Source organism: Penicillium cosmopolitanum (assembly GCF_028827165.1).
Source record: "Penicillium cosmopolitanum strain IBT 29677 chromosome Unknown utg000011l:1.0-3548175.0:1.0-3550911.0, whole genome shotgun sequence".
Taxonomy (NCBI): domain Eukaryota; kingdom Fungi; phylum Ascomycota; class Eurotiomycetes; order Eurotiales; family Aspergillaceae; genus Penicillium; species Penicillium cosmopolitanum.
The window spans coordinates 557551-582572 of record NW_026622681.1 but is presented as its reverse complement, the minus strand read 5'-3'; the positions used below and the strand labels follow the sequence as shown (position 1 = coordinate 582572).

General features: G+C 49.5%; 10 protein-coding genes across 10 annotated transcripts; 6 read left to right on the top strand and 4 right to left on the bottom strand.

Annotated features, from left to right (window-relative positions):
• Nucleotides 1-91: 91 nt before the first annotated feature.
• On the bottom strand, nt 92-1280 carry N7509_011687 (S-adenosylmethionine-dependent methyltransferase; the record flags this gene model as incomplete). The annotated part of the gene is made up of 4 exons (XM_056636324.1): nt 92-240; nt 305-838; nt 895-1152; nt 1247-1280. The coding sequence occupies 4 exons, from the start codon at nt 1278-1280 to the stop codon at nt 92-94; spliced, it is 975 nt and encodes a 324-aa protein (XP_056482354.1).
• Nucleotides 1281-2463: 1183 nt separating this feature from the next.
• Nucleotides 2464-4587, top strand: N7509_011686 (molybdopterin cofactor biosynthetic protein; the record flags this gene model as incomplete). The annotated part of the gene is made up of 2 exons (XM_056636323.1): nt 2464-3739; nt 3878-4587. The coding sequence occupies 2 exons, from the start codon at nt 2464-2466 to the stop codon at nt 4585-4587; spliced, it is 1986 nt and encodes a 661-aa protein (XP_056482353.1).
• Nucleotides 4588-5328: 741 nt separating this feature from the next.
• N7509_011685 (uncharacterized protein) lies at nt 5329-7524 on the top strand (the record flags this gene model as incomplete). Its single annotated transcript, XM_056636322.1, has 3 exons — nt 5329-5565; nt 5618-6465; nt 6516-7524. The coding sequence occupies 3 exons, from the start codon at nt 5329-5331 to the stop codon at nt 7522-7524; spliced, it is 2094 nt and encodes a 697-aa protein (XP_056482352.1).
• A 206-nt stretch (nt 7525-7730) lies between these two features.
• N7509_011684 (mRNA-binding ribosome synthesis protein NOC2) lies at nt 7731-10031 on the bottom strand (the record flags this gene model as incomplete). Its single annotated transcript, XM_056636321.1, has 1 exon — nt 7731-10031. The coding sequence occupies one exon, from the start codon at nt 10029-10031 to the stop codon at nt 7731-7733; it is 2301 nt and encodes a 766-aa protein (XP_056482351.1).
• A 223-nt stretch (nt 10032-10254) lies between these two features.
• On the top strand, nt 10255-11102 carry N7509_011683 (ESCRT-I subunit protein VPS28; the record flags this gene model as incomplete). The annotated part of the gene is made up of 3 exons (XM_056636320.1): nt 10255-10362; nt 10412-10648; nt 10701-11102. Coding segments are annotated over 3 exons (747 nt in total), but the record flags the coding sequence as incomplete, so codon positions are not given.
• Nucleotides 11103-13144: 2042 nt separating this feature from the next.
• Nucleotides 13145-15705, top strand: N7509_011682 (ABC-F family ATP-binding cassette domain-containing protein; the record flags this gene model as incomplete). The annotated part of the gene is made up of 8 exons (XM_056636319.1): nt 13145-13222; nt 13287-13479; nt 13531-13719; nt 13784-13976; nt 14030-14129; nt 14176-15006; nt 15074-15277; nt 15334-15705. 8 exons carry the CDS (start codon nt 13145-13147, stop codon nt 15703-15705), a joined length of 2160 nt encoding a protein of 719 aa, XP_056482349.1.
• A 444-nt stretch (nt 15706-16149) lies between these two features.
• N7509_011681 (uncharacterized protein) lies at nt 16150-16920 on the top strand (the record flags this gene model as incomplete). The annotated part of the gene is made up of 1 exon (XM_056636318.1): nt 16150-16920. The coding sequence occupies one exon, from the start codon at nt 16150-16152 to the stop codon at nt 16918-16920; it is 771 nt and encodes a 256-aa protein (XP_056482348.1).
• A 309-nt stretch (nt 16921-17229) lies between these two features.
• N7509_011680 (gelsolin family protein) lies at nt 17230-18408 on the bottom strand (the record flags this gene model as incomplete). The annotated part of the gene is made up of 1 exon (XM_056636317.1): nt 17230-18408. The coding sequence occupies one exon, from the start codon at nt 18406-18408 to the stop codon at nt 17230-17232; it is 1179 nt and encodes a 392-aa protein (XP_056482347.1).
• Nucleotides 18409-19918: 1510 nt separating this feature from the next.
• On the top strand, nt 19919-22241 carry N7509_011679 (IQ calmodulin-binding motif protein; the record flags this gene model as incomplete). Its single annotated transcript, XM_056636316.1, has 7 exons — nt 19919-20305; nt 20370-20675; nt 20724-20797; nt 20849-21285; nt 21341-21472; nt 21525-21917; nt 21967-22241. 7 exons carry the CDS (start codon nt 19919-19921, stop codon nt 22239-22241), a joined length of 2004 nt encoding a protein of 667 aa, XP_056482346.1.
• Nucleotides 22242-22366: 125 nt separating this feature from the next.
• Nucleotides 22367-24622, bottom strand: N7509_011678 (fungal specific transcription factor domain-containing protein; the record flags this gene model as incomplete). Its single annotated transcript, XM_056636315.1, is given in 7 exon segments — nt 22367-22417; nt 22469-22765; nt 22791-23558; nt 23611-23793; nt 23843-23874; nt 23932-24548; nt 24561-24622. The coding sequence occupies 7 exon segments, from the start codon at nt 24620-24622 to the stop codon at nt 22367-22369; spliced, it is 2010 nt and encodes a 669-aa protein (XP_056482345.1).
• Between the last annotated feature and the right edge of the window lie 400 nt (nt 24623-25022).

Genomic DNA, 25022 nt, shown 5'->3' with positions numbered 1-25022 from the left:
GGACGGACTTGTCTATGTCTATCGTCCTATATCGTGTACTATCGTCTATTCGTGATTTCATATCGGCCTCATGAGATGACCTGCGCCACATTTATACCTTCTCGCTCCATCCCCAGATAGACCACCAGCATTTCACAGCCAGTGCCTCGCCGTTCGCACTCTCCCAGTCATCATACCCGACTTCTTCGCCCTCCTCGACCACCGCCAGCCCAAGATCAAGCATGCGCTGCCGGAACTCCGCTACCTGTGGCAGGTATGCGTCGCGCAGGGGCATCTCCGTGACAACACGCGCGTCTGAGACCACGGCTAAGCCACGGCCCAATGGTATCGACTAACAGTTTCGGATGAAGCGGCGAGTAGAGCGGATCGGCAGCGAGAATGACATCAAATCTCTCCTCCGCAGTGGGCAAAGGGTTCGGCGTGACGGACCAGTCCAGAACACCTGTTGTCACGCTTGCCTCGGTTGTTTTCATAAGCTCCACGTTTAGAGAGGCGTTGTGGGCGAGGTTGGGCACGATCTCGGGCAAATCGGTCAAGTGGATGGTAGCTAACTTGCCCTTCAGCGCGGCAAAGGACAAACCGACAAGACCCGTCCCGGAACCGAGCTCCAATGCTCGAAGCTGTTTATCCTTTTGGGTGGACGGCCCGGTCGAACTTGTGGGGACGAGTTCTGCTGGCGATTCGAGCAGTTTGTGTAAGCGGCGGGAAAGAAGGTAGGAGGATACCCATGTCTTCATGCCCAGGTTATCCGATGTGAGGGAGGGTTCGTGTAAGGTGAGAGTGTACTCCTCGCCGGAGAAGGTGGGAATGCTGAAGATGCGCGACATGGCCGGCATGGCTACGTCTGTTAGCAACTACACTCCACTACGGGGGGTACGGTGGCGCGGCGTTTACCGGTACGGCCTGATCGTTCACTCAGACGGGCTGATGCCGCGTCCCAGACTGCTTCCTGCAACTCCTCTGTGTCGAGCCATGAGAGTGGACTGGAAATGATGGAGGTGAGATAGCGAGTCACACCCTCGGGCTGTACTGCGGGGCCCTTGACGGCATCAGCAGTGATGCCGAATGATCGTGGCTGCAGAGTCAACAGGGCCAGAGCCTTGAGCAGCTCGGTGCCAGAAGGCTTCTTGTAGATCTGGGGCAGGTCGAGCACTGAGGCTTATCAGTCACTATCTTAGTGTAAAGGGACGCTGCCACCGTGGGTATGCCATGGTGTGTAGAGTAAACAATTGGATGTAGTGCTTACCGTGGAGGGGCTCGTCAGCTGTGGTACCGATCATGGTGGACGTGTGTGTTCTCTGGGGATCTGAAGGGAATCTCGCATCTGGGGAATTTAAATATTGAGGCACGATGGCCATTTCACGCAGCCCGCGGCGATTGTCCGCCACGCCAGAAAAAATTCCGATCGGGAAAGGCGTATTTTGGACCCGCCTCGGCTTGCTGTGCGTGATTGTGATTGGTGCGGAACACAGACACCTGATATCGAATTCTGGCCCGAACCTGACCATATCTCCTTCAAATCTCAACGATTCTGGCTTCAATAAAATCCTAAAAATTCTCGAAAATATATATTTATTGAATTGAAATATTTTCAAATCAATCATATCCAAAATTAAATCATAAGACCCAACTGTTGTCAAGATAATCTTTGATATCTTGTCCTCGCAGCCCGGTCCCAAATCTGTACCATTTAGTTTCAGCCAGATTCACCCTCAACTATGCAACAATCAAGCCATTATTCATCAAGCGGCGATGATAGCTCAGTTGGGAGAGCGCACGACTGAAGAACAACTTCAATCAGCTGTTACAGCAAATCGTGAGGTCGCTGGTTCGATCCCGGCTCGTCGCATTTTTTGTTGTTTTTGATAGCAGCAAGTTCCCTGGCCGGGGTTCTATGGTTGCTTATGCTATACGTATAGTGGTGATCCAATTTGATTTTTTGACATTTTCCTGGTGCTGGCTAGCCTGGACGGGATTCTGATAACAGGTTGGGCAGTTATATTTGGGAACATCAGGTTGGTATCCAAGCCCGGGGTACTGTGGTCCTTGTACCGCAGGGGTACACTTGGGCAAACTTGAATATATATCTCCTCCGAGTCCGAGTCATAGTACTCTACTCCCAGTAACTTGAATATACTAGTAGGGTCACTACTAGTATGATCATAAAAGTATGTCCAGTATTGATCTTCCCAATGCAACATACAATGGATACACTGATATAAATTTGTCATAACAGTCGAACCAATCGTTATCAAGCAGTATCTAATGCCAATATCTCCTAGTATCAGCGGGCCACTCCGAACACGGCGGTCGGAATGTGTGGCTCGGCCGCAGACCTTCCCCAGGAAACCCTCGGGCCTCTTCAAGGAAGTACATGCGACTACCACCACCACCCTTTATAACTTGAACACCTGCACCTCGCCCCCCCCCGCAATGCCACCTGTTTCCTAACATTCGACCACCATGCTGTGCAGACGACTCGCCTCGCGGCGGCTCCCCTCCATCCGGTGGCAGAGCACAACCTCTCCATCGTTATCGCCATCGCCATCGCCATCGCCATCGACAACCACTGCGACCGTACCCGAGCCTCCTTCACACGCCACCCCCCGCCTCACTGCACTCAAATCCGCAAAGCCCTTCTCACAGTTCCTGACAGACACCTTTAATCGCCAACATGACTACCTGCGCATCAGCGTCACCGAGCGCTGTAACCTGCGCTGTCTCTACTGCATGCCGGAGGAAGGCATCGAGCTCTCGCCACAGCCACGCCTCTTGACCTCCCCGGAAATCTTATACCTGTCCTCCCTCTTCGTCTCGCAGGGCGTCACGAAGATCCGCCTGACAGGTGGTGAGCCGACTGTGCGGAAGGACATCGTCCCGCTCATGCAGGATATCGGCAAGCTGCGGCGTGACGGGCTCCGCGAGCTCTGCCTTACCACCAACGGTATCTCCTTGCATCGCAAGTTAGATCCCATGGTTGAGGCGGGGCTGACCGGGGTCAACCTCAGTTTGGATACACTGGACCCGTTCCAGTATCAGATTATGACTAGGCGGAAGGGCTTTGACATGGTGATGAAGAGTATCGATCGGATTCTGGAAATGAACAAGGTCGGTGCGGGGATCAAGTTGAAGATCAACTGCGTCGTTATGCGGGGGATGAATGACCGCGAGATCATCCCCTTTGTCGAGTTGGGCCGCGAGATGCCCGTCGAGGTGCGCTTCATCGAATATATGCCTTTTGATGGCAACAAGTGGAATCAGGGCAAGATGTTCCCCTACCAGGAGATGCTGGCGATGATCCGGGAGAAATACCCTTCGCTTGAAAAGGTCACCGACCATAAGAATGATACCAGCAAGACTTATAAAGTCCCTGGATTCCAGGGCCAGATGGGATTTATCACGAGCATGACGCATAATTTCTGCGGATCATGCAACCGACTACGTATTACTAGCGATGGGAACCTCAAAGTGTGTCTCTTTGGTAATGCCGAGGTGTCCCTGCGGGATATAATTCGCCGGGAGAACGACGGACAGCCTATTGATGAAGGCGCGTTGAAGGAGCTGCGACTACTGGAGACTGTGCAGTCTGCGGCTCTCCTCAGCGACGAAGGTGGCCTCGTCAATGAACGGGAGCGTGAAATCCTCGATGTCATTGGCGCAGCCGTCAAACGTAAGAAGGCGAAGCATGCTGGGATGGGAAAATTGGAGAACATGAAGAACCGGCCTATGATTCTTATCGGTGGGTAGGCCCGACTTCCCTTATGACTGGAATGATTTATGATGCATATTCATGGACTCGTGTTGGCGGTGATGGATATTTGATACCATGTACATATGAATGAAGTTTCAATGACTCTGCTGATCTCCGGATAGATAGTAGACCAGCTTTTCCAAAGTATAAACCAGGCGTGCCTGCATCTTCTTCCCTGGTCGAGGATTCCCTCGCATCTCTTTGCCAATCTCGGGTCCCCCCAGGCCCGTTTATACCACAGTGGGCGTCCTTCAAGCAATAACCCCACCACCACCACCCCAATCTCCGATGAAAAAAAGTCGCACTCCCTTCCTACAGCCTCAGACCCCGACCTCCCCCACCTCACACCTTCACAAACCGTACACATGACACAGATCACGAAGAAACCCGAAACCGCACGCAAAGCCACTGCCGCCTGCGAAGTATCCTTCTCAAATCAACGACCATGGGAACTCCTCCGCAAAGGCCAAGGTACGCACAAAGGCGACGTCTACAGCGTTGCCCGAATCGCGGGAATTATGGCAGCCAAGCGGACTCCAGATATTGTCCCCCTTTGTCACCCGGGTATTGGCATTACAGGCGTCGAGGTGACAGTTGATCTGGTCGAGCCTGGAACAGAGTCTCAGGATCACGGATCTATGAAGATAGTTTCGACTGTGAGTTGTTTTGGTCGAACTGGAGTTGAGATGGAGGCCATGACGGCGGCGACTGGGGCTGCGTTAACAGTATATGATATGCTCAAAGCTGTTGATAAGGGGATGATAATTGGGGGTGTGCGCTTGCTAGAGAAACAAGGTGGAAAGAGTGGGCATTGGGTGCGAGAGGAGGGGATATAATTGTTTAGTAGTGGTATTTGCTATGACTTCTTAGAATGGGGCAGGCCATGGCCCTTTGGCTATGCCTCCTATATATGCCTCACCTTCCTACTACTAGCTATCCCTCTTCCGTGGTAGTTAGGTACCTAGGTATCCTATGAATATCCACGTAGACTTCCGATGTCAATGAGGATAGTCTTCATCTCAATCTTTTGATATTCATAGTCCTTATACTTCTACTTCAAGATCGCATTGTTCCCGCCAAGCCGCCTCAATTCTCCGGAGCTTCACCGTTTTTTTTCTTTGCATACGCCAACTTCTCTCCCCTCCTTCCTTTTCCTTATTTTTCCGACGGCTTGCATGGCTAAATGATCCTACGCCCAGCTACTAGTACACCCGAGTCATTCCACACCGTCTCAGCCCTATCTGATCCATTTCCAAGGGGCGAAGTGGGGCTTTGCCGTTATTCTTAAAAAAAATTCATCAACAACCCACAATTCGTGTGAAACAGGTTGGCCCCTTTAACCATGAATGCCGCCTTTCTCTCCTCCGCATCTGCTCAAATCGCTCGGGGCCGCTAGTGGGTGAGAGTTTGGTCCTTTGGGTGCGAAGAACACTCGACGCACGAATTACGCCTACACTTACGCCTACCCATATAACTACACCGACAATCAAACTGGCCGGGCGAGACTAAGCTGGTTCTTTGTTCGCCAAAATGAAGTTTCACACCCTGCTAATTCGTATGTCTACTATACCTACTCCATGGCTTTTCACCCACTAATTATCACAGCACGAGGGTTGCGAAGCCCCATCGGTCGAGTTTTGACAGCCGTCCTTCCGCCCGCTAATTTCCTGACACTGCATTACCTCTACTTCATCGGGACCTGTCTGATTAGCAGTATCATTTTCTATCTCACATCAACACCTTGGAAGAATGTGGCTTACGTTGATGCCATCTTCTTGTGCGTGTCGGCTATGACCGGAGCGGGCCTTAATACTGTATGCCATTGGACAAGACCACTTTATGCAGCAAGCTTCTAACAGTAATTAGGTCGACCTGTCAACTTTGAACACATTTCAGCAGGTCATCCTGTTTATCCTGCTGATTCTTGGCTCGGCCATTCTCATCTCGAGCACTGTGCTGATGGTGCGCAAGCGGGCATTTGAGGCTAAGCTAAAAGGAGTCTCAGATGAACGCGAGGCTTCCAGGGAGGCCTCTAGACAGGCCTCCAGGCGTGCATCAGTCTTGGAACTGCAGACGGAAAATGCGGATGTCTTGGAACATTCCCTTTCCGATAACGGCCAGACCTTGCCAGGGCATCGCAAGAAATCAACCACGGTCAACGTCCAAGAAGCCTCAGGGGAATCGTCTACCCGCCATGATCAACACTGGGTGGACGATGACCAAGTAACAGTGGCAGATCTACACACACGACACCACCGTCAACACACCCTCTTCCCCATGGCGGGTATCGGAGCTCGGCCAGATCTTCAAAACCACCCCCGCGACGTGGCTGGTCCAATGCCGCTGTATGCCGAAGATGAAAACCCAAGTTTCAAGCATAAGATGATCCGCGGCACGCAGAAGTACTTCTTTTCAAAAGGGAAGATCTCGCGTAACTCACAATTCCATGGACTGACATCTGCTGAGCGAGAAGAGCTTGGCGGTGTCGAGCTCAAAGCAGTTTCCTTTCTCTCCATTATTGTCTCACTATACTTCTTCATGTGCCTGCTGCTCGGTATCCTTGGCGTGGGAGGATGGCTGCAAGCGAACCACCCTGATGTTGCTGAAGTGAACGGACTGAATCCCTTTTGGACGGGTGCCTTCTTTGCCGTCTCAGCCTTTGTGAATAGTGGCATGTCTCTGCTGGATAAGAACATGACCGCCCTGCAACTCAGGTGAGTTTACTTTATACTTTATCTACTGGCAACCCTACTGACTTCTTCAGTGCCTACCCTCTCCTCACACTGGGATTCCTCATTCTTGCTGGGAACACACTTTACCCCTGCTTTCTTCGCTTCATCATCTGGACCATGCGAATGATGATACCGGACCGACCAGCATGGAAATCATGGCGCATGACCCTAGATTTTATCCTCGAGCATCCACGGAGGGTATATACCAACCTTTTCCCAGCCCGACACACCTGGTACCTCCTCGGCACAATCATAATCCTCAACGGGATCGATTGGGCTGGCTTCGAACTCCTCTCCATCGGAAATAAAGAAATCGAAGCCCTCCCATCCAAGTACCGCGTCCTTGACGGCTTGTTCCAAGCGTTAGCCGTGCGAGCCGGAGGCTTCTACGTGGTCACAATCGCCGACCTGCGCCAGGGCCTATTAGTCCTATACGTGCTGATGATGTACGTTTCAGCGTACCCTGTACTCCTCACAATGCGCAACACCAATGTCTACGAGGAACGCTCACTGGGCATCTACGCCAATGACGAAAGCGAAGAGCCCGCTAATACAAGTCGGAGTAATGTGCTCATGGATATTATCCGCCAGCACATGGGTCGTCCTACGCTAACCGAGTCCTCACGCGGGTACTTCGTGCACCAACAACTGCGTTCCCAACTCAGTCATGACTTATGGTGGATTGCACTCGCGGTGCTGTTCATAGCGATAGCTGAGAGCGACCACTATGAGGACCAACCGGTCGCATTTTCAACCTTCAATATTATCTTCGAGGTTGTTTCTGCGTACGGTTGTGTCGGCGTGAGCGTCGGGTATCCTGGGAAGAATTATAGTTTCTGTGGCGCTTGGCATACTATTAGCAAGTTGATTCTTGCTGCTGTTGCTCTTCGTGGACGGCATCGTGGATTACCTGTCGCCATTGACAAGGCTATCATGCTACCTAGTGAATCTTTGGCGTGGGCGGAGGAAGAAGATGCTGCGATGAGAAGAGAGCGGACTAGGGCTTGGGGCCAGGAGAGGATGCCTGTTGGATCTGTGTAAATACAGACTCCTCGCTCGGAAAAGATACGATGTCAACGATTAGACTTGCATAGCAGATTTGAGTTTAGCATTGCACTTTACTACTACCTCACTACATTATCTTTGTTTACTATCAGATATCTTTGGAAGCCTCGTAGTTGCAGTAACGCCAATTCTTTTGATGCCTAGGTATAAACACATGAATTTACAAATTAAACTAGACCAGACTACTCCTCTTCCATCTCTCCCTCATCCTCGTCTTCACTCTCATCCTCCATCTCAAGCTCCTCTTCATCCTCACTTTCGATCTCCCCTTCACCCTCGCTATCATCATCACTGCCAAAATCATTCATCAATTCGTCGTCACCTCCCTTCTTCGCCTCCTCCCGCCTCTTCTCCTCTTCGCGGCGGCCCTCCTCAAGGATAGCAGCGCGCTCCTCGCGGAGTTTCCGCTGCGTCTTGACAAATGCACCGAGGGGAGTAGTCTCCCAGTCCACGCCCTTGAGGAAAGTGTCCACCTCCGTGCGATTGCGTGGGGTGTAAGTGACGTTGGCGCGACGCTCCTCGATCCAACGGGAGTTAGCCTCGACCTTCTGCACAAGCAGGAGAATCATCTGGTTGATCTTGGCATTCTTGTTACCGCCCGAGCGGGCTGAGACTTGCTTCAACCAGCGCTTAAGCGAAACGATGACAGGAACGCACAGTTCCGGGAAGGCAATGTGCTTGGACCAGAGAACAAAGAACTCAGACAAGAGTTCGGCAACTTGCTCGCCGACGCCATCTTGGTAGGTACGCGAGCGTAGGTAGGATTTCGGGGCGCGAATGGCGGTGTTGAAGTCGAGGGGACGGAGGGTGCTGGACTTGGGGGACTTGCGCATCTCGGCGGAGTTGAGGACCTCCAATAGCGATGAGCCGAGCGGGATATAAGTACCGGTCGAGCGAGAGATACGCAGAAGAGCCCGGGTCATTTGGAAGCGGAGAGGGAAATACTGCGCGGTGGGAATGAGGCGCATGGCGCCGAGGGTGATTTGGACGACCGGGTAGATGAGCGGACGCAGGGCGGACTGCTTGCCGACTTGGGCCTCGACGAGGCCGTCGCAGTGCTGGGAGAGCACACGCGACCAGAAGTCCAGAGAATGCACGTATTGCCAGTTGTAGATGGTCTTATACGACTCCTTGGAGGTGTTGGTGATGCTGCTGCGCAGGTGCATGGCCAATTGGCGGATGAAGCTGAAGCCAGCGGTGTAAGAAACGTTTTGGTCGATACCCCAAATCTCGGCGGCAGAGTTCTTCATCAAGTTGACACCGGCCAGAGTGTGGACGGTGGTGTTGCGGCTGCCCTTGACGACACCCTCGTAGGTTGCCTTCAGCACGGTCTCCTTAATACCGGCATCGCCGACAACCATGAGGCGACGCAGAAGAATAAAAGCAGTGATGCGAGTGGCATCGGCGGTAGTGACATCAGCCCAAATAGCAACGACAGTCTTGATCAGAGTCTTCAGGACCTTGCGGAACTGCAGCAGATATGGCAGCATGGGCTCCATGGCTGACAGTGTCATCTTCAGAGTCGACGCATCAGAGAGGTTGAGCAGAAGCTGGTGAACCGAAGAGGTGTAGGACTTGATCAGAGGAGTGAGGGTCTTGAACTTCTTGGAATCCATCGACACCTTGATCTTGCCGCCCGCAGTCTCCTTGACAGGAAGGTGGTGCGAGAGAACCTTGGGAACAACATTCAGCGATGTCATGAGAACCTGATGGTAGACCTCGGGGCTCTTGATTGCGTATTTCTGGTCCTCGGCTTCGGCCTCGTTGACAAGAGCGGCAGCACGGAAAGCAAGAACGGTCTGGCGCATGGCCCGGATCGAGTATTGCTCCTTCATCAACGCCTCCCACTTCTGGATCATGGGGATAGTCAATGTGTTTTCCTCGGGCTCCTTGTCCTCCTCCTCATTCTTCTTGGACTTCTTCTTCTTTTTCGCGGGGCCCTCCTCCTCCACCGGCTCGCCTTCACTCAGCTCATCGACCTCTGAGAGATCGCCGTGGTTGGTGAAATCGAGCAGGTCGGCATCGTTCTCCTTCAGATACTTGTAGAACTCGGGGTCCTTCTCCTTCAGCGCCTCAAGCTGATCCTTATGTTCGTCGAATGCATCGGCGTCGCTGGCATCGTCGTTATCGTTGTCGCTGGCTTCGGAGCCAGAGGCCTCTCCTTCAGCCTGGTCCGCAGTGCGCTTCCGCTTGCCAATCTTGGGGGTGGTGTCCTTCTTGCTAGCCTTCTTGTCGGTGGGGATGTCAAAGCCACCGGCAAAGAAATCATCAACATTCATCTCGGCATAGGCATTCTGCTTCTTGATCTGCTCCTCGGAGGGCTGGTTGGCAGCCTCATGGGCCTCGCGACGGACGGCACTTCGCTCCTTGCGCTTGTCATTCTGCTGGGCGCGTTGCTTGCCCTTGGCATTGGTCTTGCGACGCTCAAGGATATCCTTGAGATGCCGTTGCTCGAACTTCTTGGTAGACTTTTTCGTTCCCATTGTTGAGGTTATGGTGCTGTTTGATAGCAAAAAATGGCCGGGAAAATTTTAATTTTGGCTCAGGCAGATCGGTGCTGACCGCCGATCTCACCGCCTTGTGATAAGCTGCGGGCAGCCAACGGAGGTTCGGACCTTACCCATTCAGACCCATATACCCCAAGGACCTTACGACAATTGATTTCAATATTTGATCACTGAATTGTGCTGCTAGGCTATCTGCTAGGCCGTCTGCTTTCCCGCAATGTACTCCCAGCGTCCCCTCTCCTATGCGCCAACTCCCTACAGCTACACCCCCAACCCCGCGCGCTCGGCCTCGATCAATCTGGATGAGGTATGCAAGTTTGTGGACGAAAGGCAAGGCCTGTCCTGACAATTAATAGGAAGTCAAGCTAGTCTCCAGCTCCGGAGAGCGTGACCTCTATGAATCCCTTGCCGAGATCTACAGCATCATCGTCACACTTGACGGACTCGAAAAGGCATACATCAAAGACGTCGTGACCGAGACCGAATACACCGAGACATGCACGCGGCTATTAAAACAATATAAATCGAGCTTGGGTGATGAGTCTGTATCGCAGAGCTTTGTTGACTTGGAGACATTCAAGCGATCTTGGGGGGTAAGTCGGCTCCCGCCTTCACAGCGTTTCATGTCTCACACAATACGCACAGTTGGAATGCCCCCGAGCTACAGAGCGACTTCGCATTGGCCTGCCCGCAACAGTTGAGCAAGCTTCACACAACGCACCCGCGGCTAACAATGCCACCGCTGGAGGTGCCCCCGGCGCATCGGGTAGTCTCATCCTTGCAGCCACGGAGAATTTTATCACCTTCCTCGACGCATTGAAATTGAACATGGTATCGAAAGATGCACTTCACCCACTTTTATCCGAGGTCATACAGTCCGTCAATAAGGTAACGGATGGGGAATTCCAGGATCGTGGGAAGATCATTCAATGGTTGATTGCGCTGAATCAAATGCGAGCGACGGAGGAGCTTAGTGAAGAACAGGCGCGAGAGCTGGCCTTTGATATTGAGCAAGCTTACCAGGGCTTCAAGGCCACTCTGAACTAGACATCTGCCCCAGGTGGATTATGATATCTTCACGATTTACGATATAGTATACCCCAAATTCCAGAAACAGAGCCTCAATTAATTCACAGTGCTTCGAAATTCCTTTTACCGATGCTATCTGCAAGCAGCTACTCCACATCAAAACCACAGTAATAGCCAAAACGCAAAATTAAAGCAACTACTATTTACATTTATTAACACAACTGGTGCGTATCTAAATAAGAAAAGGTCTCCACACTCTCGCTCTGTCTTCTCCGCTTCAATTGATACCTCGTATTCCAAGGTTGCTGTGTAGACTGTGGTTATCGTAATACTACACTATACCTTTTTTTGTATAGCTGTTCAAGCAAAGTGCTAGGGCGGAGGGGTTGGCGATATAAAACACCATATTTGCGGGTAACAAGCAGTAAATTCTGCTTTCAAGGCGCTTTGCAGGCTTCAATTAAACGAGGGCCTTCAACTTGGGTCAATCTAGGGCATGTTAGTAGTTGATTAGTATGTTGATAGCAGGGATCAAATGAACAGTTTCGTTCATGTTCCTGCTGTTGATGCCCGTTTTGGTGTGGCCTACCCATACCGCAAAAAGATAGGACGGCGAAGCTACTTGCAAGTGCCACACACTGGCACACTTATCTTGTGGATATCTATGAAACAGAACCAAAAAACAACAAAAAAATGCGACGAGCCGGGATCGAACCAGCGACCTCACGATTTGCTGTAACAGCTGATTGAAGTTGTTCTTCAGTCGTGCGCTCTCCCAACTGAGCTATCATCGCCGCTTGATGAATAATGGCTCAATTGTTGCGTATTTGAGGCTAAATCATAATTTTTTTTGAAGCCTGTAACGGAGGAGTTGGGACTGAGGCAAAAAGTCGAAGGTTTTATGATATAACACTTATAACTGTGTTTTATTTGACCTCAGATTCATGAGATTGTTATCATGAGGTCGTCAAGCATTCAAGTAAGGTTTTGTGTCTTTTTCAAGGTTTTTCTGAATTTCTTTTACATCCGAATGTTCACATTATATATCTCTATAAGCTAGCACCTTTTCAAGTTACACCTTGATGACTATAGGTTATATTGGATTCGTTATTCTCATTTCCGATATAGGCATACACTTCATTTTATAATTTTTGGAAATTTCCTGGTATTTTGTAACTGAAATAAAAATAACCGAATTTCATGGTGCAGGGCGAAGGTTGTGAACCACGTGACCAAGTGTATCTATCATAAGAAATGTGAACATGGTACTCCGGCTTTTTCTGTTTGCCTGTTGCTGTTCATTGTATCTTCACATCTCGAGGAATATTAAATACTGCTAGAAATCCGAGGTCTTGTCTAATCAATATCTTTGGCGAAGAGGAGTCGAACTAGCCTCAACAGCTCGGTCAGGCTAGAGACGAAGTATACTAACCCTCGTCAGGACTAGCAACTACTAGTATGTCTACCACAACTAGAAATTAAATACTCAACAACCCAATGGGGGTTTCAACCTAGATCAAATTTCGTATCCAAATCTGTACTCAAATATCAAAGGTCATAAGGAAAGGAGAAAAGAGGTCTTCAGTGTGAGCCAATCCGTGCAAGTACCGAATACCGGTGGGATCACCAGCATCACCACCACCACATCAAAAAATTGCCAAGCCATCTACCATACTCACCCCCGTGAGTCAAGTACTGTCCATGGAAACATCCAAATATCTCCACCTGTTCTCCATCTCTCTGCTGTTCGTTTTGTCGGGTACCGCCGCTCCCAAAAACCCACTAGACCGCATTAGGAGCCCGCGTGGCGAACAGTGCGAGCTTCTTCATGTGCCCCTTGATATGTGCATGGTCGGTGCAATATCGAATTGTGGGGCTCTGGTGGCTCAGCATGACACATTTATGCATACGAGGATTCAAGCGAATGGTTTTGCAATCAACGTGAACCTGTCCGAGGGTTGCCGCCGCAGGTCGTATAACAAGGGACCAGTCCGCACAGATCAATCACCTCTACACAACCAGGTCATTTCTTTACACCATTCGATGTGAAGCCTCGCAGCATGACCTCTGCTCCTACAATTCTTGCAACCTGCAAACAAACGCGTTTTCATCTTCTAGATGATAACCCTTCCGCCGAGGTAGGATCTGCAAAATAACCCCATCCACCCAGCCTCAATTTGACACTCAACCATTCTTCAACAGGTGGATGTAGAAGGTCTTGGAATCACCGTTGCCTCTCCCACACCCGAATCTACAGATGATTCATCAAAGTCCAAGCTTAAAGGGAAGTCCAAGGCCAAGGCGCAGGGCAAGGAGCTTCTTACCGATGCGCACTTGCGGCTGAAAGCGGGTATACGCTACGGACTTATCGGGCGCAATGGAACCGGAAAGTCCAGTAAGATGATCTCCAACCTCAAAAAAATGCCATTTTACTGAACAGTTTTAGCCCTTCTCCGGGCAATGGCCGAGAAGCTCATTCCTGGCATCACACACCCCACTCGCATCTCTATTCTCCAACAGATTGATGGCGAGTATACTGCGGGAGGCACAGACGGACTCAGTCTTGAAAAAGGAGTTCTCGAATCAGTCCTCAGCAGTGATGAGGCTAGGAACCAAGCGTCCCGTACGGCGGATTGTAAGTGCCTGCCTGCCTCCCCTGCCACCGAGGTCCCGCTGGATGCAAAGCTGACATTGAGCAGTGCTGTCCAAGAGTTTCGAAACAGAGGATCCGATACACCCAGTTCGAGCCATTCGCGAAATTCGGCACGAGCAAGCGACGAAGAAGTTATTCCTTGCCCAAAAGATGGCAAACCTGAAGAGCGGTACCCGGGGTCTGCAGGCAAGGAAGGATCTCAAAGCAGCAGAGTCAAATTTGGAGACTTCTCAGGAAATGTAAGCCTTATTGGGAAAATACCTCGGAATATCGTCATTTCTAACTTTAACAGACTCAATCAAGATTCAGAAAGCATCGATGCCGACGCTCTCCAGGCCGATACCCAAGCTGCAATTGAGATGTTGGAGACTGTCCAAAGTCGACTCGAAGCTGTAAGTAGCCACTTAACCTTTTCTTTTCACCATCTCACATGAATAGATGAAACTATCCGATATGGAGAAGGAAGCTCGTAAAATCCTTCTCGGTCTTGGCTTCAAAGAGGACGCCCTCGAGAAGAAAGTCTCGACACTGTCCGGTGGTTGGCGAATGCGATGTATGCTGGCGAGCGTCCTGCTACAGGGGCCTTCAACCGATATCATGATACTCGACGAGCCGACCAACTTCCTCGATCTACTGGGCGTAATCTGGCTGGAGAACTACCTCCAAGCCATGAGCGAAACATGCCAAACGACCATCCTGCTTGTTTCTCACGATAGGGATTTCATCAATTCTGTTTGCGAGGAGATTGTCATCATTCGTGACCAAAAGCTGAACTACTTCAAAGGGAATCTTGCGGCCTACGAGCAAGACTTCGAAGAGCAAAAGCTCTACTGGGGCCGGATGAAGGAGGCGCAGGAAAAGCAAGTCGCTCATATGGAAGCGAGCATTCGCGACAATATCAAGGCTGGCAAGAAAACCAATGACGACAATAAGCTTCGTCAGGCCAAGTCTCGGCAAAAGAAGGTTGATGATCGGATGGGGCTCCAGGTGAATGCCAAAGGTGGTCGATTCAAGTTGAATCGCGATCTGGTCGGATATCATCTTTCCAGTCGTGCCGAGATAGAAGTGCCGGAAGACGAGAGAGGAGCATCAATGAGCATTCCTGATGCGACAGAACTGCGATTTCCAGGGCCGTTGGTTTCGATAGAAGGGGTTACCTTCCAGTACAAGAGGAATGATAGGATTATATTGGAGAATATCAATCTAGTGATGCATATCGGAGACCGTGTCGGCATTGTGGGTTTGAATGGCTGTGGCAAGTCTACTCTGGTGCGAATCTTGATGGGAGGTAACGTGCCTTCCAAGGGTAAGGTAGCTACCCACCCCCGGTTGAAAGTGGGATACTATGGGCAGCATTCTGTGGAGGAGCTTCAGGAGCGGGGAAAGGGGGGACCCATCTCTCACGGCTCTTGCGTTGTTGATGGCGGAGGTGGAAGGGTCTTTAAATGAGGGGACTGTGAGAGGGCTGCTCTCTTCTATGGGTCTCCCTGGTCGGATTGCCTCGGATGTTCCAGTCAACAAGCTATCCGGTGGGCAGTTGGTGAGTGACCCTCCCCGTGATTTTTCCTTTTTTTTCGGCATCACTGACAGGTATAGGTTCGTCTTGCCTTGGCCAGAATCGTCTGGAATGCACCACAGCTCCTCGTACTCGATGAAATCACCACCCATCTTGATTTTCACACGGTGACTGCACTAGCAACGGCCCTGTCTTCATTCGATGGGGCTATCTTGCTTGTATCTCACGACCGTTTCTTGATCAGGTCCGTCATTGAAGGGAAACGAGATATCGATCATAAATTGGACGAGGAATTCGAGGGGCTGGAAGAAGAGGAGACTGAAGAGTCTACCACTCGCCGCCGCTCGGTCTACGTCTTGAAAGCTGGGAAGATGGTTGAGCAGTCGGATGGGGTGGAGCAGTTTGAGAGGAGTTTAGTGAAGCGAGTACAAAAAATGTTGAATACGGGATAGGTCGCTCACTCAGCCCTGTATCTATCAGCTATATTTGAATCAAATCGAATTCCTCTATCGCAGCCGAGAAAAAAAAGGAGAAAAAGGCAAAGAAAAAGGGTTGTTCAAAAAGTGAAACTGTGTCATTTCAAAGTTCCTCCAGTGCATCACTTTGCTATATTATGCACAGATCTATTTACTGTGCCGCCTCGCCTACACTCTATAACGGCGAGACAACAACGCCTAAGGAATTATCTTGACTTGAGTTATTATTAATACATAATATAAGCAGGAAAAAATCAGAAAGAATGGCTGTGACAAAAACGGATTTCTAATAGAAAAACCATATTACCAACCTACCGGACGAGCGGACGAATTGGTCCGGACTTTGGCATAGTATAAAGGCCAGTGTCGAGAATGTCCGTAAAATACAACAGATCAAGCAGAGGAATTGAATCACTCAAAATGGCTACCAACAGACTTGCGAACAAAAATATCCTCCTTATAGGTGGAACTTCCGGCATTGGTTTTGCAACCGCCGAAGCCGCATTGGCCAACGGAGCCAACATCACCATCAGCTCTTCTTCCGAAGAGAGGGTTGCAAGAGCCTTGGAGCGTCTGCGCGAGAGCAGCCCAAGTCGATCCTCCGCCATTCGTACCTACGTTGCCGATCTCAGCACCAAAGAAAAACTGGACGCCACGATCGAAACACTCCTCGAATTCACCGCTGAGATCTCCCCTGTAGATCACATCGTCTTCACGGCTGGAAACATTCCGCCTCTGGCTTCGTTACCGGAGGCTTCTTTTATCGATCTTGAAGCCTTCATGACCGTCCGAGTTTATGGGGCTATAGCCATCGGCAAACATGCTCCTAAGTACATGGCCATCGGCAAGGAATCCTCGATCACTTTAACGAGTGGGACCCAAGCTAGAAAGCCATCTCACTGGCTTCCACCTGTTGTTGCAGGAGCTGTTGAAGGTCTCATGAAAGGACTGGCTGTGACACTGTCACCTGTGCGAGTCAATGTTGTCACACCTGGACGTATAATTACGGAGCTATTGGATCGCATTCCGAAGGAGATGCTTAAGCAACAATCGGAAAAGGCTAAAGATCTGTCTCTCACCAAAGATGTTGGATATCCCGCCGATACTGCCGAAGCGTATTTGTATCTGATGAAGGATTATTTTGCCACGGGGTCGGTCGTGACCACTAATGGTGGAGTTTTGTTAGTCTAGTGCACATATCTATTATAGCAGAACCTTTCCCATTTCTCGGTTCTTTAAGGATACTTTCTCATCCATTTTAATTTCTCTCTTGCTAGTGCCCACCTGGGAAGGGTGACTAGATGCACAATATTTCAAGTTAGTGTTTGGGTCACAGGCTGCTACCATGTCCTTCCTGTTTCAACCTTGGAATCCGCTACTTTTTCGTCAAAGAAACAATTGATTCTGAGCAAGGGAATGATGCATACTATTCGGTTTGATTCGTCTGATAGAAAAAGATGATATTCAACAATTTGTTCACTTATATTTACACTGGGCTGTCTATACTTCGATTGTCTTCAAGAAAGCAGGGCTTTCGTAACCGTCCACTACTTTAGAGATAGGCGTATAGTAAGCCTCGGAATTATCTTGGCTTTCCTGGAGTCGGCGAATATATGCCTGAGCGACCTTCAGCCACATGGCTTTCTCTTTTGCACTGGCACCGGACCCCTGCCAAACCCATAATCTAGTGTTTGTATCATAGAGGAACACATCGTTACTATCCAGATCCGACCTGCGGACCTTCTCCCCATCCTTGACGAGATCGAACGTAAGCTGACCCGAGTCATCACTGAGTCGGAACAGCTTCTTCGGTGAATCACTAGGCTCAGAGTCTTGCTTCTGGAAGTGACCGGGACGAGGGCAGTGGAATGTTCGCTCAAAGACGTCCTTCCCACCGAGAAGATCGACGAAGATCTTAGATCTCGATTCGTGTTGCGAAATGACTTCGAGATCGCGATGTAGGTTGATTGTCAGATCATTCACGACCTGAGCAGCCTTTGCCTTTTCCATGGGGCTGCAATCCTTGCCCTGCCAAACAAAAAGCTTCTCCTTCTCGCCTTTGTCTAGCACGAACACGTCTTTATCATCGAGAGACTCCCAAGTAGGCTCCACTTCGTGTACGATGATTGTGCGAGATTTAGGACCCTTTTTGAAGATGCGAAGCAGAGTTGTAATCTCCTTTGGCGCCTCGGGCTCAACATGAGTGAACCCGCTTCGAACCCCACCCTTTCTGATCTGGTAGTGGGTGAAGAGCGCAAGGAACTCGTCAGAGGGATGCGCTTGGACTTCACGGTGCTGGGTAGCTGCACCGTGGAGAAATTCGTCCAGTTCAACCGTCTTGTAAGCCGCAGTTCCAGCTTCATCCTGTGTGGTCTTGCTTCCGAGCCAGAAGAAGATGTCATGTCCGAGCTTATTGTCGCCGACCTTGTACGAGTGTAGCACGATGAAGCTGTCACCGTCGTAGAATTGGCCAGTCTTCTCCTTGGGCCATGGGATGACTTCGAAGTTCTCGATGCGCCAGACACGGAGGCCTGGCTCTTGGCCCAGACCTTGCCATGCAGGTTCGGTCACAGCGGAATTGTATTTGACGCGGTGATCTAGGTCGCTTCCGATAAGTTCGACATTGCTGTCTTTGATGTCGTATTCTTTGGGGTGGACGAGCCCTTCGTGAGGCGGCATTGTGTGTATGTGCGTGCGATTGAGGAGGAATAGGAGTCTGTTAGAGGATTGAGGTTCAGTGTTCTGTGTTTGATGGTTATGCTGTATTGTATGCGGAGATGCAAAGGTGAACTTGCCGCAGAGCTGAGGCTGAACACCCCGCGGTTTGTGGCTGAGTGGATCTGCTCAACCACACTACGTCAGACCCTAAATTTAGAAAATTTGCCATAACAATCCCCCCCCCCCCCTACACAGCAAAGGATATGCTAATCCCCGAACAATGGGAGTGTCCCTTCCGAGGTGGAGAGTCGAGACAAAATTCTGGTCTTTCATTCAAGGTTCTTGATGCTCGTCGCTGCAGTACGGAACTCGCACAGAAAAGGGCATCTTTACTCCCCACGCTGTAGTGGATGAGGATATCACTTCGTCGCTCCCCGGCGCCGAACCCCCGACAAGATTTCAGTTCAGAAAGCCTTTCTAAAAGCACTAGCCACAGTGCCCGAGGCTGGAAGAGCACATTCTCAATACAGAGCAGCGAATGGGCTTTGAATATTGAATCATATGGAATAGGCGCTCTGTTTCGCGTGCGCTTGCTAAACACGAAACAGGCTCGCCGTTATTCTTATCCAATCCAGTCCGCGTCTTTCTGAGCATATAGCCATGCCGTTCTCCATAAGGCCTTTATATTTCGATTCGATCTTATTCGAAATATGGGCCGCAGGGAAAACCCCGAGCCCTGCAGGCTTCAAAAGATAGAGACATTTTGGAGGAATCTCTCAGCGAGCCCCCGAGACTTTGCTAAGGGGTCAATGCACTAATATCCATTATTCTTAAAGCGCTGCATGGCGCAAATCCTTCCTCGTTTGCCATGAACAAGCTTTGCTAAGCTTTGCTGGCGATTCCACGTCACCTGAAACGCCTTACAAGGCTAGTGTGGGACTGACGTAGATGCAGATACCACACATCCTGTTGCACGCACCTCTCAAACCTGCAGCCAGCTCAGTCCGTTGAGTTCCGACAAAAATTGCACTGTACATGTAGGTCCTGTTTTTATGCCCCGCCAATTAATTCAAAGTATTTCGAACTTTGACCCCAACATTTCACGTACGGCCGTAGACACGGCGTCTTTTGGGTTCCAGAGGCCATTCATTTTTGAGACCACTCTACACGATTATCTGTATTTGAGAAAAGGAAACCGGGCAGACAGACAGCATGATGATGATAAAATAATTGCTTTTGTATCACAGTAGAAAACAGGAGAGGCAAACGATGGCTGGTGTTGGTGTAGATGTAGATGACGTCACTTGGCTTGATAGGGCTGAGCAACAAGGCACAAAATGGGGATTGGTTTGTATTCCATAAAGCATCTCGAAGTCCACAAGTCTAGGCATCAGCATTATCTTCGATCGGATTCGATAGAAAAATCAGCTAGTGAGGGTCCAAGGTACGAGTAACATCATAAATTACATAGTTTCGAGCCCTGGGGTCCTGAGAGCTCCATATTATTTCCTACGTCATCCATGACCCGGCCATGGACAAAATAATCACTGGGATGGGCGATAGTCCGCAACTTTTCAGTGGATCCATTATTCCAAGTGTGATAATTTCAACTTTTCTAGCAGCTGCTGCAATTACCTTTCTCTTTTGGCAATCATCGGCAGAGTCAAATCAATTTCGCATCAACATGGAGTCCGAGGCGACTGTGACTTCAGAACTGGCGAAGGATCCAAAGCAGAGTGCCTCCTTGGTCTTTAAGAGTCTATACCATGATCACCACCATATATCAAATGACACGAAGCAAGGCCCCTCAAACTCAACGCAGGAAAAGAAGGAGGAATCTCAAGAATCGAGCATTTTCGAAAAGGCGCGGGCCTGTGGAAAATGGGGCACAACAGAGCCCAGCGAATTATTTCTTCAAGTCAGTCAAGTTAATTGAGCTCAGTTCACGAGAAAGGCAATCTAACTCACTTGACTCAAATTAGGTGTACCTTGATGCACTACGCGCGGTTGAAAAGAAGGCTGAAACCGGAGTCGTCTCTCCTCCCCTGCTGGGAAGTACCGGGGTAGTCCCTCTGACAATAGTTTCGCCTCTACCTGATCTTTGCCGCCACCTCGGAAATTGCATTGCCAGAGCTGAGCATGAGGTGTTCCTTGGCACAAACTTTTGGATACATTCTGGTGCCGCCACCTTAGTTACCAATGGAATTCGGGAGCTTTCGAAACGAGCCGGCGAACGCGGACAAAAGGTTGTGATGAAGATGGTCTATGATAGAGGAGACCCTCGTCAGGTTAGTAGTATTGCGATGCCATTGAAACAGGAATGCTAATCCTCGAAGCTCTGGGATAACCGATTGAGCGTCCACGAAGACACCTACACCAGCGATCAAGTTAACCTTCCGCACCCCAACGAGTGAGTTTTCCTCGATACTTCCATGAATGCCAGTCCTGACATCCTTCCCAGAATTCCCAATGTTGATCTTCAAGTAATCAACTTCCATCGCCCATTACTCGGCACATTCCATGCCAAGTTTACCGTTATAGATCGTCGCATTGCCCTTCTACAAAGCAGCAATATCCAAGATAATGATAATCTCGAGATGCTTACCCACATCGAGGGTCCGATCGTTGATTCATTTTATGATACAGCTTTGCTATCATGGGGCAAGCCACTCGATCCAGCTTTTCCACTTTTGAATTCGCCGGCCTCGAATGCGCCGATTCCCTGTCACGCAAAAGAGGATAAAGAATTTCCCAAGCAAGGCCTGCAAGAGCTGCCAGAGCATACGGTAGAGTCAGAGCACTATGATGATGATCTTGAATTTGAGACGGAGAGGGTGAACCACAGCATCGTACCTCGTGGAGACGAGACACCGACTCAAGCAGTGACTCGACATTTGAGTATGTGAAATTGAAACTCTGACAGTACTATGAGCATGAACACTGACTATTTCAGACACAACCATTCAGCCTGACACGACTGGTGATGCACCCGACACTGACCAAGACCCGAGAATGAAACTTTACTCCCTCTTGCCTCGCCACAACCCTGTACCAATGGCTCTTGTGAATCGGTATCCATACGGATGTGAGTAATCCAAATGACAGAGAAAGCTATCTGAAAGCTAATGAGAAAACAGCACCAAATCATGACAGTGATAATACGCCGCAGAACAATGCCTGGATCTCCGCAATCAATCACGCAAAGCACAGCATCTTGATTCAAACCCCAAACATGAACGCTGAACCACTTCTTGAGCCAATCATAAATGCCGCTCGCCGGGGCGTGATAGTATCGTGCTATCTGTGCCTGGGCTACAATGACGCAGGCGAACTTCTCCCATTCCAAAATGGTACCAATGAAATGATTGCAAACCGACTATACAACGCTCTTGAATCCGAAGAGGAAAAGAGCAGATTGCGTGTCTGCTACTATGTGGGAAAAGATCAAACGCGCCCTATCCATAACTCTTTCAAGAAGCGGAGTTGCCATATTAAATTGATGATAGTTGATGAGCAGATCGCCATTCAAGGTATGCTGAGCCAATGCACGAGTCGATGAAAATTCTAACGGTTCTTTAGGAAATGGGAATCTTGACACACAGTCATTCTATCACAGCCAGGAGGTCAATGTATTGATTGACTCGAGCTTCATTTGCAAATCTTGGTTGGAGCAAATCAATAGGAATCAAAATACACTCAAGTACGGCGCGGCTAGTAGCAAGGATGGCTGCTGGCATGACCCTGAGACAGGAAAAATCCCAGATGGGTCAGTGGGCACAAATCCGGGGAAATTTGGCTGGGCCAAAGGGGCTGTTGGGGCAATTAAACGCGTACGAGGCGTTGGTGGGTTCTGAAGTATGTGCGGGTCTTCATATCATCAGAATTTTTGTCAATCTCTGACTTTTGTTTGAAATTAATTATTTTTATTTTCGGAACCCCTTAGCCGACTGAGAGTTTTGTTTCAATTGTACCTTCCAACTCAATGCTTCGTTTCCATGACTTGGTTCTGAAAAAGCTGATCCAGCAGCGACTAAACGATATTAGCTATATTCCAAATTTCCATAATTTAGCAGCAACTGACCCAGTCCACAGCCTCGGAGCCATCAATCATGTCTTCCATTTGTATATAAGGTAGCCCAGCCCCCATCCATGGATCGTTATCGTGGGGACTTTCATCCAAGGTGTTTTGAACACTCGCCTGTCTCTCCGTCACTTTTCGAATCATCAAGTCAAGCGTTATCGAGGCGATATGCGACTGCGATGGGGAACCTCTTTTAGCTGCCCATATTTGCTGTGATGTCTGAAGGGCATGGAATTTCTTCGCTATAAAGCTTTCACTCCCTTCGATATTTGAGATCTCGGGTACCTCTGACTCCATCTGCACCGAAAGATCTAAAGCAGACAACCATTGCAGCCAGGAGAAAGTCATGCTCCGTTAGTGTAGTCACCATGTAGGCATCCTCATGAAGGCGTCCTCCGAAAAGTGTAGCGTTGTAGATGTCAGCCTGGCGGGCGAGGATCTCTAGCGCTGCTTCCAGACAGAATCGACGCGAGGGTTCAAATTGGAGGTTATGAGGCTCGTGTCGAATGTATCTTCGATGAAGGACAACGATACCCTTGAGGTAGAGTAGTTCCAATGTGCATCGCTCCATAATTATATCCGAGGCGTCTATGAAGGAATCTGACATATTCCTCCGCTTCATAACATCGGGAATTGTTTCGTAGGCATTTTTCATCTCTCTATCCAAAGCAAGCGTGGCGCTGTACTCCGGCGATGAAAGAGGCTGTGTGTGGCCAACAATTTTTTTAAAAACGCTCATGATTTTGCACTTCACAATGCCATATCTCAATGGGGTCCCCTCTTCAAGAGTCCGGGAATTTGGAAGGTGGTCCATATCGGCTGAAAGGTCCGTATCGTGAAAGTTTCCTGGCGGTTTAGTATCGCAATATTCGGCAGGAAGCATACTCGGAAGCCCCATTTGGAACGAGACGAGAGCATCGATTTGGAATATATTGAGCCAAACGCGTCTTCTCATCTCTCCCTCAAAAATAGAGATGCTCGGAAGTCCATCGGGGTCGCGATGATACCCCATTCGAAGCGCCAGTCTAATGATGGTTCCTAGTTCTAGCCATAGTTGCGTGGTCGAGCTAGTCTCATTCATGAACCTGCTCTGTAGATAGAGGAACAAAGCCTCGATCGAGTATTCTTTTGCGGTTCCGTACCCCCCCTGATATCAAGCATCGGGCAGTGGTTTGCTGTAAAAGAATCGCCGAAGGTCGTCTCTGGGCTGAGCCATTGGCCGGGCTTGCCTTGTCATAGCAGGTAACCGCGACACTCAGTATAGAAAGGAGTAGAGCAAGCCAGCGAAAAGAGGTCCCCTGGGGATGATTCCAAAAATCCTCGTACTAATCGGTCAACATCTTGTAATTTTGAATAGAGGCTTGTGCTACTTACCTCTTTGCGGAACTTGCCGTAATGTACAATTCCTAAATCATTGCATATCAGCGAGCGTCAGCCAAAGGAGCCCCGAGTCGGTCTCTTACCCAAGACCATGTAACGAGAATTGAAATATTTAGACAGTAGCATGTCACAGACGGGCTGCACCGGAAGATATGTCAAAGCGTCGGAAATACTGAATCTATTGCCTGGCCCCATGTTCAGGTTGAGATCAAAATCAGGCCCGTCATCAAGATGGGGAGTCTCATCAGGTGCGCTAGACTCCTCAGAAGGCAAACTCTCTCGCACACATTTGATCTCTTGCAAGATTGACATCCAGTGACTTGGATCGGTGTAAACTGCCTCGCCATTCTGATCATGCAAGGACCTCAAAGTCTCTTTCTCAGGTGGGACATTCGTGTTCGGTAGCTCTGTGTGTTCGATGGGATGGCCAGATAGCTTTGCTGTGGAAATCGACGGTTGATCGGACGGTGATAACTCATCAGAATGTTTGCCTATCAACGAAGACACCAGGTGTTCAATATTTCGAAGTCTATCGTTGAGATTGCTGTTTCGCGCTGGAAAAGCTCTGTTACGGTCGGCATTTGCAGCATAATGACAAGATAACGCGCATTTCCTTCTGATGCAGGTATCGCAGGGCGACTGGCGGTTGCATTTCAATCTAGGGCGCGTATCAGATGTTGCCTGAAGCAAGACTTTGGGCCTGATTAATTACTTTCGGCCACGGCACGGTTCGCAAGAGACCGGCGGGCGATTTCGCTTCTCAATCTTTTCCATGTAGGAAATCTCAAGCCAACCTTAGGAATGTTGACTGTGATGAATCTCAGGCTATTATAGTATCTATCGGAGTAGGCAGATGTCGGTCGGGTGAGGGAGAGGCGGGGCGGATTTAATAACCCCGAGAGATCGCGGGTTTTATGAACTACCTCCGCGAATCACCAGAATATTGGAGAAACCACCGCATTAAATCATAACTTTCATCGAAAAGAAAATATAATTACTGTCAAAGAATTAAAACCACTAGCGACGTATAACCGTAAAAAAAGCGTCTGGTCTTGCCTCGGAGAGTAGTTATAAGAGTGTTCAACGCCCTCAGTTTTGAGATTCGGGTGGCAATTCCCTTATTTTTGGTGTAATATTTTCGCTAGCCATTTGTAAACCCCTTGAAATTCAATCC